This window comes from Schistocerca nitens, chromosome 5, assembly GCF_023898315.1.
Source record: "Schistocerca nitens isolate TAMUIC-IGC-003100 chromosome 5, iqSchNite1.1, whole genome shotgun sequence".
Taxonomy (NCBI): Eukaryota; Metazoa; Arthropoda; class Insecta; order Orthoptera; family Acrididae; genus Schistocerca; species Schistocerca nitens.
In genome coordinates this window covers 416802315-416822661 of record NC_064618.1, presented here as the reverse complement: position 1 = coordinate 416822661, position 20347 = coordinate 416802315, and the positions used below count along the sequence as shown (strand labels likewise).

At 45.0% G+C, this 20347-nt stretch overlaps 1 protein-coding gene and 1 pseudogene across 1 annotated transcript in view; both read right to left on the bottom strand.

The window, feature by feature from the left end:
• The window catches only part of LOC126259203 (protein jagged-1b), a 591182-nt gene that overhangs the window by 122035 nt on the left and 448800 nt on the right, over positions 1 to 20347 (bottom strand). Inside the window, exon 3 of the mRNA XM_049955794.1 lies at positions 10766 to 10820. Coding sequence (XP_049811751.1) covers positions 10766 to 10820 — 55 coding nt within the window. The remainder of the gene's footprint in view (positions 1 to 10765; positions 10821 to 20347) is intronic.
• On the bottom strand, positions 9495 to 9612 carry LOC126261002 (5S ribosomal RNA; annotated as a pseudogene).

Genomic DNA, 20347 nt, shown 5'->3' with positions numbered 1-20347 from the left:
GTATATAGTTGAAGAAGGTCTACCTCTTATGTAACAGCATTTACTTCTCCAAGTAACTTTCCAAGAATCTTTAACTCGAACACTGCAACATCTGCCCACGCCCGGGTTCCCAGGTTCGATTCCCGGCGGGGTCAGGGATTTTCTCTGCATCGTGATGGCTGGGTGTTGTGTGCTGTCCTTAGGTTAGTTAGGTTTAAGTAGTTCTAAGTTCTAGGGGACTTATGACCACAGCAGTTGAGTCCCGTAGTGCTCAGAGCCATTTGAACCATTTGAACCATCTGCAGTAAGGCTTTCCGCATTCTGTGCCTCTAAATGCCTCTTGATGAACCGGAAAGGACCATTCGGGAAACTGGAGCTTAAGGAACGGAAAATCCTAGGAAGAATACTATGGCCGATGACAGGAGAGGATGGCATCTACGGGATCAGACACAACAGTGAGCTGTACCATCTCCCGGAAGACATAATCACACCTAAGAGGGAAAGGTTATTGGCCTGTTGACATTTGACACGCATGAAGCCCTGCAGACTCATGAACAGAATCATAAACACAACAGGTAGAGGGAAATCCTCCAAGCACAAATGGATCACCAGTGTGGAGTCAGACCTGTAGGAATTTTAAGTTCCACTAGAAACCAAAGAGGACGTTCCAAATTCAGGCATTTGGCTCTGCAAGAGGTAAACCAACAACAAGAGCATAGTAACCAGCAGATCGAAATGGACAGTGGAGAGGAATGTAGGTCACAACCAGAAGATGAAAGCTTCCTGGGCTAAGATGAAAGATCGGTGCAAAGAGTCAAAACGATCTCTCTGGTTCTAAGCATACCCAAACGAAAAGAAGTAGTACCATATTCAGTATGTAGAAAGCACTTAACATGAAAGGCAGAACCTGATTATGACAGAATATGAGGATTAACTGCTTCAGTACATTTTACGTTGGTATACATTTTACTACCGATAACAGCAACGTGGGATTGGTTTTATTTTATTTGACGCTGCGGTACGATCGTTACAGTGGTGGCTCTCGTAAATAATTTTATGGTACTTGAAGGTAGGTGATCGTATGATCGAAATCGGTAGCAAATAAGGAAATGTTTTATTGGCACCTCTTAAACGTTTTTGAATATGATCTTTTTTCAAATACGAACTGCAATATCTCTTTATTTTCCGCCTCCAACATGATTCGAGTTCCGGTTCGGCAGCCATTTTCACTCGTCGCCGCTGAATCTGCATAAAGTCCCGATGCAGCTGATATCATTAGTTCCTTCTCTTTCCTATCGTTTCTTCCCCCTCCACCTTCAATTTGCGTATTAAGTATCACAGCTGCGGATTTCGCGTGGTACTTATTCTTTCGGACATGTCCGAAAGAACAGATACCACGCATTCATATAAACTAACATTGTTGTCTCCGTTCTAATCTGTCCTCTAACCCATTTATTTGCTTGCCGTATCTCCGAGTAATTTGCAACACACATCTCCCTATTAGCCGATGAAACATCCTCAGATCACGTCTCACTGTCACGAGTAAAATTTGTTAAGACGAACCGTTTCTTAATCTTGAGTTTCACACACATTGAAAGCTTCATTTTGAAAATTTATTTAGTTCACCAACAGCACTCAACGTCAGCTTTACTTCTGCTTGCTTTGGCTGTCCATCCACTCGTAGTAGTTGCTAGCCATTAGTAATAAACTCTAATAGTAAATACTTTTTCAGATTTTGGAAATTCGCCTGGGTTCTAGACATGTTTCAAGGGATAAAGGAACATTTTCAGGTAGTGAAATTTGAATCGAAGTACAAGTTCTTGGATTTTGCGAAGGCAGTAGATTATAAACCGATTTTCATGCAACACAATTGGCCTTGTTCTAGCGAACGGTCTCTCGTTAGTAGCTATTGTTACTGGCGGAACTCCTAAGAGTGCCGATTAAATCAGCACGAATTGCAGGTGTCAAAGTAGATTTTCAACTATGGTAGCAATCCTCCTCGGCACCTGAACAGTCACATATTGCTAAACAAAGGGCTCTGTGTTCGATTCGAGCCGGGTCGGGAAGTTTCTCCGCTTGAGGACTGGTTGTTGTGTTGTCCTTACATTCGTATCGTCATAACGACCTTATTCTAGTGAGATGGTTCAATGGGTCTGAAAGCCAATAAAAAAAACACTAGTGTCCAACATCAGTATCTTGTCTAGTATCGCCTCTTGAAGAACTGGTTGCCGTTCCTACACACACACAACTCGTTGAGTGCCCCTAGCAGAGTTCAAGCTGTCATAAACACCACTGGTGGACACACCCCATTATAATGTCCACTAAAAGGTGTAGGAAAGGATATCGCAAAGAAAGTCACGTACTAGAAGATGACTGAAGCTGTCGCTCTGCAGTGAAGTCTGCTTCCGAGCTCGATTCGAGATCTGGGACACAGATATATTATCCGAAAAGTAGTGATGTTGCACACTGGGGTCTGGAGCAAAACTGACGTTCTAACTCGAAGGTGTGTTTTCTCAATTCCGGGCATCGCTGATGTATATGAACAGTTTTTAGCCGGCCGGGGTGGCCGAGCGGTTCTAGGCGCTTCAGTCTGGAACCGCGTGACCGCTGCGGTCGCAGGTTCAAGTACTGCCTCGGGCATGGATGTGTGTGGTGTCCTTGGGTTAGTTAGGTTTAAGTAGTTCTAAGTTCTAGGGGTCTGATGACCTCAGATGTTAGGTCCCATAGCGCTCAGAGCCATTTCAACCGTTTTTGAAAACTACGGTAGCAATGAAAACAAAATTAAAGAGCTGAAGGAACCTGTTTTATGACTTCCTATGTGCAATGGTAGACTCCATACCATACACAGAAAAGGACTGTTAAAAATAAGCAGAACCAAACACCATCAACAGTCATTCATTTTTTGTTCAGCGAGAAACATAAAAAACGAGTTTCAATTGCTTGAACATTAACTAAGTGTTAATAATAATTTGTTACTTTAAAGATAGAAGCGGCAAATTTTTTTACAGGTTGTTGTTTAATTAGGTCCTACACTTTGTTTAGGGTAATGGATGACATTTTACCTCTTTCTGGGGTAATGGTCGCAGGAAATTTTGAACCAATGGTCCACCCGAGTACAGACAGCCGTTCAGCCAGAGAAGAACTGTGGGACAGGAGGGGGCAGTGTGGCAAACTACAGAGCAGATTCGCGGCCGCCGCGGGAGATGTCGCGTGGCGGCGGTGGGCCATTATATGCTAATAGGCCGCGCGCAATGGGTGGGGGTTGTGGTGGAGGGGGGGGGGCTGGAAGAGAGGAGGGGCAGCCGTCCGCACATTTGCCAAACATCCCACGCCCGGCCATCCCAATCGGACGGCGCGACTGGGAGGCGGCCGGACATGAGATCGCACAAGCTCGGCCGGAAAAAAGGAAGCCAGAGGCGAGGAGAGAAGGAGGGGCCACAGTTGGAGCTTCGCAATTGGCGCTCGGAGCGAGACCTTGCGGACGAACAAAGGCGTGAGTACGCGTTGTTTGCTCTAACGTTTCTTCGTATCCACGAGGCAAAACGAAAACTAGCCGTAAAAACTGGTCACATACATCAGCGATGCCCGGAATTGAGAAAACACACCTTCAAGTTAGAACGTCAATTTTGCTCCAGACCCCAGTGTCCAACATCACTACTTTCTCTAGTTTCGAATAATAAATCTGTGTCCCAGATCGGGAATCGAGCTCGGAAGCAGACTTCACTGCAGAGTGACAGATTCATTCTTGAATCATCTTCTAGGACGTGACTTTCTTTGCGATATCCTTTCCTGCACCTTTTAGTGGGCATTATAATGGGGTGTGCCCACCAGTGGTGTTTATGACAGCTTGAACTTGCTAGGGGCACTCAACGAGTTGTGTGTGTGTGTAGGAACGGCAACGAGTTCTTCAAGAGGCGATACTAGAGAAGATACTGATGTTGGGCACTGGTGTCTGGAGCAAAATCGACGTCCTAACTCGTCCCAGAGGTGTTCCATGGGATTCACGTCACGGCTCTGGACAGGTCAGTCCAATTCAGGAATGTTGTTCTCCAAAAACCATGGCCTCACAGATGTTGCTTTACGACAGGGTACATTGTCATGTCGTTGCAGTCATCCTATCCCAGTACAAAACGCAGTAAAATATGTTCATATCCCTCCAAATTTAACAAAGTGCCAACTCCTCCGTAATTCATTATTGCCCCGACAGATGATGGCAGGTAACGTTCTCCAGGCATTCGCCAAACCTACAGGTTTCCATCGGATTGCCAGAGGGTACAGCGTGGTTCACCCCTCCAAATAACTCGTTTACAGTAGTCTGCTGTCCAGTCATACAATGTCTCGCTTTTTACACTACATCAAGCGTCGTTTACCACTGACTATATAAATGTGTGACCTGCAACGAGACGCTCGATCATTGTACCCCATTCGTTTTAACTCCCTATGCATAGTCGAGTGGACTGCTGGTAACACTTTGGAACTCGCGAGTAACTCCTTCCGTTAATTCATGAGATTTTTTACAACCATCCACCGAGATGCTCGACGGTCCACAACCAACAGTACGCAGCGTCTGCCTGGTCCTGATTTGCTGTGATTGTTCTGTCGCGTTTCCGCTGCAGGATCACATCACTAACAGCTGGCATACTTTTGACTAGCGGTGTATACTAGAGCAGCGAGGGAAGTGAAGTTTGTAATGTGGGGTGTGGAAAGAAGATACTGGCAGATTGAAACAGTTAGGCGGTGGGTGAACTGGGGCGTGGGGGGGGGGGGGGGGGGCATGCATGAATAACTCAGCCGGCGAGAGAGTTGCCAGCGACGAAAGGGACCCAATACGTGTGAGGAGCTCTACAAAAAGTTATTATTCTCTAAAGTCAACATTTAAAATTTCAAGATTAGTATTTTCTCTTTGTCCCGGCACAGAACTACACTACTGGCCATTACAATTGCTACACCAAGAAGAAATGCAGATGACAAACGGGTATTCATTGCACAAATATATTATACTAGAACTGACATGTGATTACATTTGCACGCAATTTGGGTGCATAGATCCTGAGAAATCAGTACCCAGAACAACCACCTCTGGCCGTAATAACGGCCTTGATACGCCTGGGCATTGAATCGAACAGTGCTTGGATGGCGTGTACAGGTACAGCTGCCCATGCAGCTTCAACACGATACCACACTATACCACAGTTCATCAACAGTATTGATTGGCGTATTGTGACGAGCCAGTTGCTCGGCCACCATTGACCAGACGTTTTCAATTGGTGAGAGATATAGGAGAATGTGCTGGCCAGGGCAGCAGTCGAACATTTTCTGTATCCAGAAACGCCACTACAGGACCTGCAACATGCGGTCTTGCATTATCCTGCTGAAATGTAGGGTTTCGCAGGGATCGAATAATAATTGGACGCAATAATAATTGTACTGAGCTTAATGCCCAGGCGCAAGTCTTTTAATTGGTGGCACTTTATTGATCTGCTCGTCCCAATTATCCAATCGGCGAAAGGTGATCTACAGTTTAACGTGGATTACTGTAGTAGTCAAGCCTTCGAAAATGCTCGCTGCATACCTCGGTGTGAGGACGTTTCTCAACGGTCCGGCCGCCCTCACCATACCACTCGGCCTTCCTGAGGAATTCAATCCCTGTCAGCGTGTCCAGTGGTCTTTTCTTGTCAAATGACATACTAGTGAGACAATGTAGCGTTACTCCAATGAAAAATGGAGTGGGAAATAAACGGAATGCAGGAGAAATACTTTGCATCGTGTTCCCTTCAGAGTTGAACTCTGTTCGGTATTTTCAAAGCCTTCTTACCACAGGAAGCAAACGATCTGCTCAACTTTCTAAGCCCTGCACGCGTATCGGCATGCTGCGGAGTGAGACGCAGTTCCGCCGCTTTTTGCCTCGCGTCTACTTGCCGCCCTATCCGTAGAGCTCGTCAAGCCCTGCATTCCTGCTCTGCAGCGATCCACTGCCCTGACCATGGCGTTCCGAACGCGCGTTAGCCACCTATTCGAACAGTTCTGCAAATTAACCTTCGATACATTTCCACAGAATTTCGCTGGGCGTCCTGTGACACGACATGTAACGAGATACACTTGCATAGTCCAGCGGAATCGTTTTGCTTATTATAAGCTGAAATGAACATTTGATGTTCACCCTATTCAGCTACGCGCCTATTTAAGCACTCAGGTGCGCACGTCTTTTTCAGACACTGAGCTGCCGTCCAACCACTACTACTTCGTTGAAATACAGTACCGGGTTTTCTAAACCTCAGTTTAGGTTCTCGCTCTAGCACACTACGTTAAATTGTCAAGAAGAAGCGAGAATTTCAGTGCATCGTTTATTCTAACGAAGCAGAAAACTGTAGTCTGCGGCTGACTTGCTGAACGCACAGCACTATCTTAGTTTGCATCCGGTGTTCAGTAATGAAGCCTGATAGTAGTTCTGAGACTACTGACATGCATACGGGACGACTGTATGTTATTAATGGGCAAATAAATAGTTACAAAACTTTCGTAACATAGGCGTTCAACTCCCAACGGCTGCTTTGTAGCAGAAATACGCAGAGTATCTTGCAATTATCTCTTACAGCGCTCAGAGTAGTTCTTTCTCCATCCCTCCCACCCTCCACTCCTGTTCCTCGCCCCCCCCCCCTCTTCCACCAAATGTCCCCTGCATGTACAGCGCAACAGATGCTGGGCGCGACAGCCGTGTATTTCGTCCACCTACTCTTCGCTGCTGGTTAAGGTGGCCGTCGGAAAAGTGTGCGCTGTCACTTACCCGATCCCTTAATTGCTTTGCGGGAACTAGAAAAAGACCCCAGAGACAACAGAAGAAATTAAATAAGCGAGGCAGAATTCCTCCGTAAATGAAACGCTCTCATAGTACGAAGGCCGGGCAAATTACCGCAGCTTAAAGTGCACGGGCACTTTATGTTCGTTGTCTCGAGAGTTACGGACGTCACGCGGTGCGCATTATTTGCACTGTACGCACCTGAGTAATTACCGTAGCGTGAAAACCGGTGCGAAGGGACTCGGTAACAGAACTCAGACATGAAGACGCTTTTAAGCCTAACAGAAAAAACACTCATTTCTGGAAATGTTTTCAAGTGTCGTTACCCAATTCACTGTACAGGATATCTAAAATTGACGGACAATAATTTGTGTCCCATTTCGTAGCTACCGCAGTATACTAAGAACAGACTTGCTAAACTTTATGGTCTCCTCAAAATTATTCGGTATGTAAACTGGCTATGTAGTCCACCTATGGAAGAACGTAGTTCCCGGGGACTTGAACGTTACAAACGGCGTTTTCCTCATTTGTTTGCTGTTCACTAAGGATCTCGCCTTGATACAAGATGATGAACACGATCTGCAGGTAGCATTATACTAATTATCACAAGTCTGAGAGGAGTATGATTGAGTATAACCGAATATAAAACGAAAGTAATTGCATTTCGAGAGAAATAAATAAAATGGAGAATAATCCATAAGAATAATCTTACAGAAGGAAGATACAAAAAATGGCTCTGAGCACTATGGGACTTAACATCTGAGGTCATTAGTCCCCTAGAACTTACAAGGGAACCTCCCCATCGCACCCCCCTCAGATTTAGTTACAAGTTGGCTCGGTGGATAGGCCTTGAAAAACTGAACACAGATCAATCGAGAAAACAGGAAGAAGTTGTGTGGAACTATGAAAAAAATAAGCAAAATATACAAACTGAGTAGTCCAAGCGAAGATAGGCAAAATCAAGGATGCTCAAAGACCAGGAGCGCCATGGCCCCGTGGTTAGCGTGAGCAGCTGCGGAATAAGAGGACATTGGTTCAAGTCTTCCTCCTAGCGTAAAATTTTATTTTTTATTTTCAGACAATTATCAAAGTTCAGGCACTCACACATAAACAAATTCGCTCTCCAAAATTCCAGGACATGTTCAGATATGCTTGGACATATGCAGGATTTGACGGTCTACACACGGAAAAATTTGAAAACGTTAAAAACATGTTTTGACAGAGCACAGGGAAAATTGTGCGACTGTGAAGCTGTTGGATTCATTTGTTGCAGTTTATGTGACAAACTCTTATGTTTTCATCACTTTTTTGGGAATAATTCTCACTTCCACAAGAAAACCTAAATCGGGCAATGTAGAAGAATATTTACAAGTTAGGTGGGTAGACAACATATTCCTGTCATGTGACGCACATGCCCTCACCAGTGTCGTATAGAATATATCAGACGTGTTTTCCTGTGGAGGAATCGGTTGACCTATGACCTTGCGATCAAATGTTTCCGGTTCCCATTGGAGAGGCACGTCCTTTCGTCTACTAATCGCACGGTTTTGCGGTGCGGTCGCAAAACACACACACTAAACTTATTACAGTGAACAGGGACGTCAATGAACGAATGGACAGATCATAACTTTGCGAAAATAAAGAAAAATTTTTCACTTGAGGGGAGACTTGAACCAAGGACCTCTAGTTTCGCAGCTGCACACGCCAACCACGGGACCACGGCGCTGCTGAGTTCAGATCATCCTTGATGTTGCTACCTTTCTCCGCATCTCTCATTTTGTACATTTTGTCTATTTTTTCATAGTTCCACACAACTTCTTCCTGTTTTCTCGATTGATCTGTGTTCAGTTTTTCAAGGCCTATCCACTGTGCCAACTTATAACTAAATCTGAGGGGGGTGCGATGGGGAGGTTCCCTTGTTAGAACTACTTAAACCTAACTAACCTAAGGACATCACACACATCCATGCCCGAGGCAGGATTCGAACCTGCGACCGTAGCAGTCGCGCCGTTCCAGACTGAAGCGCCTAGAACCGCTCGGCCACACCGGCCGGCCAAGAAAGATACAGCAGTATTAAATTACTATAATGCGATATTTGCTATCACAAAAGTCGAGTAGTGTTGATAAGTTTCACACATATGGAAACACTGTCACAAACAAAAGAACGAAAGAATCTCAACTAGAGCATTAGAAACCAACAATGATGCGCGAACTACTATATGACAGTGAGCAAATGAAGTGTAGTTCTCAGTAGACAGAAAACGTAGCACAAAAATTACGGAACTAAATATAAAGCCATCAAAATACATCATTTAAGAAAATATGATAAGTGGTACGCTTATGGCGCACACAGAAAAACCACAAATACGTAGACAGTGGAACAGGCGGCAGTGACTTTGACGAAACTTATCTGTAAGGCTACAACTTTATTAAAAAAAGCGGTGGACACAGAAGAAAATAATGAGTCCTTTAACAGTTAGCATTCCGCTCTAACGCGGATACGAGGTGGTTATCACTCTCACTCCGTCTTCAGGCCCCGAGTGGCCTACCGGGACCATCCAACCGCTGTGTCATCCTCAGTGGAGGATGCAGATAGCAGGGGCGTGGGGTCAGCACACCGCTCTCCCGGTCGTTATGATGGTATTCTTGACCGAAACCGCTACTATTTGGTCGAGTAGCTCCTCAATTGGCATCGCGAGGCTGAGTGCACCCCGAAAAATGGCAACAGCGCATGGAGGCCTGGATGGTCACCCATCCAAGTGCCGACCACGCCCGACAGCGCTTAACTTCGGTGATCTCACGGGAACCGGTGTATCCACTGCGGCAAGGCCGTTGCCTGAGCTGGTTATCAGTCAATCCGGAATACGAATTTCTCTGCTTGATGCGTCCTGTGGCTGATATAGCAGGAAAGGGTCTTGCCGTTCGCCCTAGTCGCCCTAGAACTTTCCAGATGCTACATTTTAGTTGTTCGCCGTCTCGTGGATCTGTTCTTTCTCTAAAGCGGGATGAGCTACGGAACTGAATTTAACTACCTTACTCGACGGGTCTCCACAGCAATTAAACTACACAGATTACCATATGCCACTGCCTTTAACTGCACCATCTGATCAGCAGTTTAATTAAACCTTGGATAATTTCAGGCTATCGACTACTCTATTTCAGAAAATTTTCTTGTTATCCTCGGCCGAAATATTTCAAAATTAAAGTCTCGCGATTGACTCGTACAGCCATTTAGTGCGACAGGTCTCCAGTGACTCTACCAACCGACTGCTACTGCTAGCGGCACTAGACACAGGGCAAACAAACCCATGTATGTGGGCAGATATGCAGTTTCACTTATACTCACAATTCACCGACATTGTCACCCTCCTCGTATGCACACATCGATTTTCGGACAACAACCTTACAACCATTTGTGCCGATTCAATAAAGATTTAGTACAAAAATTAAGCTCTACACAAACAACGTGTCCTCTGCGTTACTACGCCACGTTTGCGCCATTGACGGGATTACTCACACAAATAGTAATTTATACTCTCATGGTTGCCTTATCAAGGGTCACCCTCCGTTTGCAAAGCATATCCCGAATTATTGCGACTACAATGTTTTAGGTGCGAGTGTGAGCATATCTCGTTATCCACGCGCTGCGACTGCATGAGAAGCGTGGCGAATTACACGTACCTCGTTGTGCTGCTCCGATGGCTGATTTACGAGCGGTTCACAGCGTAAAATTCAGATCGTACGAGCGCAAGTCGAGCACGGAATGTATAATTCACCACACTCACTCACTCACACGCACACGCAGACAGTGTAGAAGCAAGCAAACGTCGCCCAATATCGTACGGAGCAATGTGTGTGCTCGGGGCACGAACTGTAGACACATGGCCACCTCGCACGATGTTGGGCTCACATCCGTGTTTCGTAATTGTGCAGCTTTATATTTTATCGCACAGTAAGTCAGAGGGGAGCATAAGCCGTAATAAAACTTACCGGGCTGCGTGGAGTTGTCCAAGTCGACGGCTTGCAGGATGAGCGTGAAGGACTTCTGCAAAGAGAAGAAGAAAACAGTGTGTGAGCCAACACAAGCCAAGCCAGGGGATTAAGAGAGCCTCGCATGGGCACACAGAGAAAAAGAGAAAGAGCGAGCGGGTCTAGTGATCAGCGCTAACAGCTTTGGTAAATAAAAGCTGGAAGAGAGCTCTTGCGACTCGCTTCAGCACCGCGCCATTGTCTGCGAGGTGTTTCCTTTCGGCAGAACGCCGCTCAGCTTGCGGTCCAACTCAGCAACGGTCTTTGGAACAAACACTTTTTATGTAAATAGAATAAAAATACACAAATTCTTTTTATCTACAGCAACGTACAGAAGAGAGCTTCAAGGAACATGCAAAACGTGTAAATGATAAGTGAATCACAATGCGGTTTGCAAATGCTCGCCCTCATACAGCTGCGAAAACAACCCACCATCATTGTTCAAATTTTCTGGTTATAGACATTCGCCTGTTCCGAAACTAAGCAATTTGTAGCTGGTCGTACCATCTTCTTCGTGGTAGTCCTATCCTTCTGCCGTTCTCGCGTCTGTAGTCGTACAGACAGCGGAGAAAAATAGGAAGATATCACGAGAAACGCATGCAGATGCTGGCCAAGCGTGAGGGCTGCGCTGTTGTATTTGACCACGAACGGCACCTTTGCGACGTCCGCAATACGTTGCAAGTGTCAGTCCTGGTCAGAACAGTGTACTGTGTAGTTTTGAGTGCATCATGTCGGAGCTCGGCGCATTTGAACGTGGGCAATTTGTTGGTGCTCGTAACGCGTGTACTTCCGTAACCGAAGTAGCTGAAGTGTTTGGGGTCTCAAGAGGTACCGTATCAAAGATTTATATACCTCATACAGGAAAAGCGAAAAAACATCCCATAACTCACAACGAGGACGGTAGTGTGCGTTAATTGAGCGTTAAGGACGGTGATTGAAGAAGATTGTGACGAAAAGTAAGAGGACTTCAGCTGAAAAAGTCACTGCGAAACTGAGTGTCGAGAGCTCTGTCAGCACCGTCACAACACATAGGCAGCTCCGTAAGCAGGGAAATGCAAAGTGAGCTGTATCGAAACCAAAAAACCTGGACTGCGGATCAATGGAAGAAAGTTAATTGGTCGAATGAGGCTTGTTTCACACTTTTTCCAACTACTGGCCGCGTTTACGTCCCATGAGTGAAACATGGCGGGGATTCGGAGACGATTTGAGCAGCCATATTGTGGTATGCCATGGACTCAATGGTTAACCCGTAAGATCGCATTACTGCCAATGAATAGATCGGGTCCATCCCATGATTCAGTAGTTGTTCCCCAGTGGTGATGCTGTGCTCCAAGCTGACAGTACTCCTCTTCACAAAGCTCGCATTGTTCAGGACTGGTTTTATGAGTAGGAGGATGAACTGTCGGATCTCACTTGGACACCACAAAAACCAAATCTCAATATTATTGATCCTTCATGGTCTATTTAGGATGCGTGTTCGCTATTTATCTCCAGCTTCGTTATCTGAACTTGCCACTATTTTGGAGGAAGAATGGTGTAAGATCCCCTTTAAAAATATGCAGGACCTGCATTTACCCATTCGGTGACGACTGGAAGCTGTCTTGGATATCAAAGGGTTTCTTGCACCGTGATAGGCATGTTTAATGTTTCTGGTGTGCGATAGTTTTGTCCACGCCCTGTATTCCGCAGTTTGTATAGTACTTTTCAGCAGACAATAAATTGGATAAGCAGCAAACTCTCGATTTTCAGGGTTAATACTGGCCTGAGACTGCACAGGTAATCGAAATACACCAGTAATTTAAAATGCTCTTGTTTTTAGCGGAAGCTGCTATTTTCTACACATGAAACATGTCCCATTTGCAAACTCACTGCGTTATTCTCCAGAAACTAACATTTTGTTTACAGAATTACGCTTAAAACACACTGTATTTCGATACACTTGCAATCAGTTCGCTTTCGAGAAATAACAGTACATATTTTTATGTTTGTCTTCTTTATTCACGTTTTTCTTGACGCCTGATCTCTTTTTCTGTGGAGAGTCAAAACATCAGTATAGTCAAATGTATTTTCTCCCAATCCTGTAACATATGAGCGCATTCAGTAGCTCGGTGTTCATCATAACGAGTTCCTCGATCACTTTTTCTTCGCTCTCTTCCTCTACCCTAAGATAGAGTAATTTGTACAGGAAGTAAGCTCACGATTATCACGGTGCGAACTGCAGTCGGCATCGTCTTCTGAGGGTAAAGAAATGAATCGCAAGCATAATACTGTGTTTTAAACGAAAAGATCCCTTCTAACTATAACAGAATAGTTAACGTTTGATTATTCTTTCTTTCAAACGTCGACGAACTATGAAGGGCAATCTGCACCCCGAAAATAGGAAATTTTCTGTATAACGGCCACATTGATCGAGTTGGGAATGTGCTGTCTACGTACACTGTTCTTCTTCACGGAAGTGGGACACTGTGCAACTATACGGCTGAAAGAGGAGATCACTGCGTAAGACCGGACGAACTGTGTGTATCACAAGACTGGTCGCGGGGCACGTGATCGCACAATTATGGACCACCTGCGACTCTCAATAAGGGCGGAGTAAAAAAGAATGAAGAACAAAATTTCCTCTAAAGAAATTGCCTTTCACGCGCGATATTTCTTACGCGAAGTCGAAGGACAGTAGGAAAGAAACACAGAGAGAGAGGAAGAAATGTTGGGCGAAGCGACATAAAACTTTGCGCTCGAAGCCCGTTCTCCTTGGTGTACGACTCGGGAAATTGGTCGTGGAAATACGGGACTTGTTTGCCTGTCGCGCCAATTGAATTATAGGAGTAACGTCTGAGGACATCTCCACAGAATGGAGCGCAAGGGAGTGAGAGGGAAGGATGCTGGGCGTAAGAGGACTGGGTGGAGAGGGACGAGGAGAAGGGGAACCCGAGGTATGTGGCTGTGGAAAAAAGGCAAAATTAATTACGGATAAAAAGACCGTCGCCCGCGTGTTCAGCGGGTAGGCTGTTAAAAATCTGGCAGTTGCAAGAGAGCACCTGGCAGTGGCGGCCGGCACCGGCTGGCCTTGCTGCGTGTGTGCCTCCGCCGAACAATTATAATGAGTCGCATAAATCGCAGCCCCACGCCGTCACAGCTGAGCGCCGCTTAAACGGTTTCCAGCAGCGTCGGCCCCATTTGCGCTCGCTCCGTCCCACTATCAACGGCTGATCTGCAGTCAGATGGTGGACCGATAGCGGTGGACACATCGAGTTATCGGGAGTTGCTCTGGAGTTGTTGTCTGGTTGCGACGTCACTGCGACAGTGCTAATTAAATAATGTGTTGGTGCAGCATTATGAGCATACCACTTAAGTGACTGTTTAGCTGAAGCAACTTCTCCTGAAGTTAGTAGTATTCAGTCGAGCTCGATGTCAGCAAATATTATTGCAACGACCAGATGTTTACTTCCACTTATTTTCAGATACGTGGTTTTAACGTGAAATGAGTTCGCATTTGCGAATAAGGACAACCATCAGCTGTAGACTGGAATGACGACAATGAAAATTTGTGCCGGACTGGGATTCGAACCCGGATTTTCTGTTTATCGCGAGCGGTTGCCTTACCATTCGGCTATCCGTGCTCGATTCACGGCCACACCCAAACTTCCATGTCGTCATTCCATTCTACAGCTGATGGTTGTCCTTATTCGCAATTGCAAATTCATTTCATGTATTTCATAACGGTTGTAGTCGCCGCAGTGTCTGGAACTTTCAATGGTAATCAGAATAACACAGGCACTCCAATAACGTGCGTGGTTTTAATCAGATAGTCCGCCTGCTTAGCTGGGTTCAAAAATGGTTCAAATAGCTCTGAGCACTATGGGACTCAACTGCTGAGGTCATTAGTCCCCTAGAACTTAGAACTAAGTAAACCTAACTAACCTAAGGACATCACAAACATCCATGCCCGAGGCAGGATTCGAACCTGCGACCGTAGCGGTCTTGCGGTTCCAGACTGCAGCGCCTTTAACCGCACGGCCACTTCGGCCGGCGGACCCGTGTTCGATTCCCGGCCGGGTTGCAGATTTTCTCCGCTCGGGGACTGGTTGTTGTGTTGTCCCCATCACCACTTCATCCTCATCACCGGCGCACAAGTCGCCCAATGTGGCGTCGACTGAAATAAGAGTTGACTTGGCGGCCGAACTTCCCCGGATGGGGCTTCCCGGCCAACGATGCCATATGATCATTTTACTTCATCAGATATTACATGACTTTTGACGAGTATTTAATACACAAGTCACTGTAAAACACCATACGTTGGATTCTGCGACACAGGTCGTTTTACAATCGATAGGCAGTATCCTCTCCAAAATGAACATGTTTGTAACAGCGCTACTGTCACGTCTGGCAGCAGAAGCCCCATTTCCAAATGTTACACCTATTGATGTATTTCGTACAACTGTGAGAGATCTGTGTTGATATGTGATACGGAAACATATGACAGCACTGAAGAAGATAGTTTAAGATTTTATATAAATGTATTGTGTCTGCTTTGTACAGATAAGGTTTTAGACTGGGGTTTCATTCTATATTGTTACTATTATGTATCGTACGGTACTAGACGAATGGTTTAGTATAGGTTGTTGAACAAGTGATGCTTTGCAGCTATCAAATATTGCAGCTATGTCTTTTATTTCTTTGTCGTATTTGTATATTTTGACACAAGCTGCCCAGTAGAGATAACTTTTAGTTATTTAACGGGAGCATGCTCAGCATGAGTGGCGCCTTCTTAGCCATGAAAAAGCCGTTCACCATTAAGTCATATTATTACGTAAGTATATAATAATTTAATCAGAAGGTTAATTTTGTTATCATGTGTTTGTTGTTGCCGACTTGCTTACAGTTCAGTTTTCTTCTTTAAGATATCAAAATAGTACTTTTGTGAGAAGTATAAATAAATAAATAAATATTGAAGGCTGAAGGTAGACTCATGCAGTAAGCTAACTGCAGAGAACATTCCTCAAAAACACTTTACATTGTTTTGATTATTGGGGAGGAGAAATACGCGAAAGAGATGGTAGCAGCTCTGACACATATTGCTACTGTTAATTCAAGATTCCACCGTAAAATTACGATTCTGTCTTTTAAAGGATGATATACTTCTCTAATGGCTCACGAATAATTTTGAGAACAGGAATACCGATGAAACTTATGAGCATACAAGGAGTTCCAAACATTTAGCGTCAAAATTATGAAGACGATATATACATCTTTCACGGTTCCTCTTTTCGTGTAAAAATTTCATATCGTTAATCTAGAACGGTGGCTTCCATATTCACGTCACTAATATATATACTCAGACTATACTTATGAAATATGGTTACCATTTTGCTGTTAAAATATTATATTTAAAACGTCGAACAGATATATATTGACAGCTTAAGATACATAACGTTTTATGAAATTACTGTCTAATTTGGTTCTTGGGGCAACAAACGTTCTCAAATTATGTGAAAGAGTTGTACAAAAAGTGTAATTTTCGAATATTGACCACTCTTGTCTGATGATATGCAAGGCAGCAAATCATCCACCCCTACGTGTATCAACGAACGTATTTCGTTACATTCATCTCTGAGTGAGACAGTAGGGATGTCAACGTTACGTGTGTGTATTACAGTGCGATTTCTGTGCCTTAAGCGATCAGAGGACGGAACACCAGCGCTTGCTCGGGGAAATTATACGACTTTCACTGAAATCACGGACGATGAGATTCTGAATTTTCATTGTCTTACTACGAGAGAAAACGTACACTACTGGCCATTAAAATTGCTACACCACGAAGATGTGCTACAGACGTGAAATTTAACCGACGGGAAGAAGATACTGTGATATGCAAATGATTAGCTTTTCAGAGCATTCACACAAGGTCGGCGCCGGTGGCGACACCTACAACGTGCTGGCATGAGGAAAGTTTCCAATCGATTTCTCATACACAAACAGCAGTTGACCGGCGTTGCCTGGTGAAACGTTGTTGTGATGCTTCGTGTAAGGAGGAGAAATGCGTACCATCACGTTTCCGACTTTGATAAAGGTCGCATTGTAGCCTATCGCGATTGCGGTTTATCGTATCGCGACACTGCTGCTCGCGTTGGTCGAGATTCAATGACTGTTAGCAGAATATGGAATCGGTGAGTTCGGGAGGGTAATACAGAACGCCGTGCTGGATCCCAGCGGCCTCTTATCACTAGCAGTCGAGATGACAGGCATCTTATCCGCATGGCTGTAACGGATCGTGCAGCCACGTCTCCATCCCTGAGTCAGCTAATGGGGACGTTTGCAAAACAACCATCTGCACGAACAGTTCAACGACGTTTGCAGCAGTATGGACTATCAGCTCGGGAGACCATGGCTGTGGTTACCCTTGACGCTGCATTACAGACAGGAGCGCCTGCGATGATGTACTCAACGACCAACCTGGGTGCACGAATGGCAAAACGTCATTTTTTCGGATGAATCCAGGTTCTGTTTACAGCATCATGATGGTCGCATCCGTGTTTGGCGACATCGCGGTGAACGCACATTGGAACCGTGTATTCGTCATCGCCATACTGGTGTATCACCCGGCGTGATGGTATGGGGTGCCATTGGTTACGCGCCACTGTCACCGCTTGTTCGCATTGACGGCACGTTGAACAGTGGACGTTACATTTCCGATGTGTTACGACCCTTGGCTCTATCCTTCATTCGATCCCTGCGAAACCCTACATTTCAGCAGGATAATGCACGACCGCATGTTGCTGGTCCTGTATGGGCCTTTCTGGATACAGAAAATGTTCGACTGCTGCCCTGTCCAGCACATTCTCCAGATCTATCACCATTTGAAAACGTCTGGTCAATGGTGGCCGAGCAAGTGGCTCGTCACAATACGCCAGTCACTACTCTTGATGAACTGTGGTATCGTGTTGAAGCTGCATGGGCAGCTGTATCTGTACACGTCATCCAAGCTCTGTTTGATTCAATGCCCAGGCGTATCAAGGCCGTTATTACGGCCAGAAGTGGTTGTTCTGGGTACTGATTTCTCAGAATCTATGCACCCAAATTGCGTGCAAATGTAATCACATGTCAGTTCTAGTATAATATATTTGTGCAATGAATACCCGTTTATCATCTGGATTTCTTCTTAGTGTAGCAATTTTAATGGCCAGTAGTGTAAATAAGGAAATATATTAAGCGAGAAAGCTTTCCTCACAATAATTCGTGCCCAAATGCCTTTCAGTCCATTGGGCAAGTGGAGTTACATCTCTAACGATCTCTCTACGGGGTACTAATGTTCCCCAGTGATGTAAGAAGAGAAAACATGTGCACGTCGACTTTATCAACGTCTCATGGAAGCCAATGTCTGACAGAATCCTTCAAGAAAATGGACGTTGAGACGAAGTGTAAGCAGATTACCGTGAACCAAAAGAGCGCCGTGTACAGCAGGAAGAGAGCAGTGGGGAGTGGGGACTGCAGGAGCGGTGCGGACAGGCGATTCTAGGTGCAAGTCATGCGCGGGTTCGCACTGCCGGTGGCGGCTAGGCCAGACCAGCTCGTGTGTGGTCCAGGGCGCCGCTATCGGCGCATCTCGGCTGCCCCTCGCGAGCGAGCAGTGCCACCGCCGTCGGCGGAATCCGGCCTAGCGTCGCAGCTGCCGCCTAATAGCGGACACGGCCGCCGCTCTCATTAATCACGCGACTCCGCTGCGCTACTCGTCCCAATTAATGGCCTCCTAATTGCGAAATCAAATCGCCGGATCGCTCATACTCCTCCAAGAATATTTACTGTGCGTCAACCGCTGAGAGCCACCCGCGTTTCTCCATCGTCTTGATCTCCACGTGCTACACGCCTTGCTTATTTTTCTGTTACTTTACGCTCAAGGTTCAGACGATAACAAGTTCATCGCTGTAATGTTTAAAAGAAGGAGGCCAACAACGTTTTAATAATTCTCACACCATGGCACTGGTTTGTGATAAGAAGTTTTCATGTCAATAAGCATTCGGAGAAGAAATAAATACTTTGAGGATCGCCGATGACATTCTAATTCTGTCAGAGACAGCAAAGGACTTGGAAGAACAGTAGAACGGAATGGACAGTGTCTTGAAAGGAGGATATAAGATGAACATCAACAAAAGCAAAACAAGGATAGTGGAATGTAGTCGAATTAAGTCGGGTGATGCTGAGGGAATTAGATTAGGAAATGAGACGCTTAAAGTAGTAAAGGAATTTTGCTATTTGGGGAGCATAATAACCGATGATGGTCGAAGTAGAGAAGATATAAAATGTACACCGGCAATGGCAAGGAAAGCGTTTCTGAAGAAGAGAAATTTGTTAACATCGAGTATAGATTTCAGTGTCAGGAAGTCGTTTCTGAAAGTATTTGTATGGAGTGTCGCCATTTATGGAAGTGAAACATGGACGATAAATAGCTTAGACAAGAAGAGAATAGAAGCTTTCGAAACGTGGTGCTACAGAAGAATGCTGAAGATTAGTGGGTAGATCACATAACTAATGAGGAGGTATTGAATAGAATTGGGGAGATGAGGAGTTTGTGGCACAACTTGACAAGAAGAAGGGACCGGTTGGTAGGACATGTTCTGAGGCATCAAGGGATCACAAATTTAGCATTGGAGGGCAGCGTGGAGGGTAAAAATCGTAGAGGAAGACCAACAGATGAATGCACTCAGCAGATTCAGAAGGATGTAGGTTGCAGTAAGTACTGGAAGATGAAGAAGCTTGCACAGGATAGGGTAGCATGGAGAGCTGCATTAAACCAGTATCTTAAACGTTTGTTAGTTTGAAGCCAATATTTTTTGACGTAGAATAAAGTCGTACCATAAAGATAAGTATATTTCATTAGCATACCCAAAGTACGTTTTATTATTTTACTAGTATGAATATAGTGTGAAGAAGCTTTCGAAAACAACCTGAAATTAGAGGATAGAACTAAATCTTATCAGCCTCCTCCACAGATGAAGTATATGTGAATAGACCTACAAGAGAGCATGTCCACGTTCATACTGTACTAAAATCACCCTATCGTAAACTGAATGAAGTCTTGGATGAAACGCAAATACAATGCTGAGATAAAGATGTGAAGCAGGTGAAGGCGCTGTTCATATATGAACTGGGGATGGGTGCCGCCGCCGCCGCGACAAGAAAACGGTAAAATTTCTCATCACAACCAAACAATGTAGAACTTCCTTAATCCACAGCGTTTCCCCTTGCATTAGGCACTGCGTAATATACTGTAGAGTAGAATGAGAGACAAATTACTAGAAATACGATGGTTGTCCAAAAAGTAAGTTCCGGTCTGTCGCGAAATGGAAACCATAGTGAAAATAAGAAATGTTTTATTTGCAACAGTTAGCTACACTTTCAGCTACTTCTCTACATAGTCACCACTTCGACTTAGACGTTTGTCGTAGTGTACATACCAACTTTCCAATTCCCTAGTCACAGAATACACCCGCTTGTTGTTTCCGCCAAGTCTCTAAGCTGGCCCCCAGCTCGTTGACTGTGCCAAAA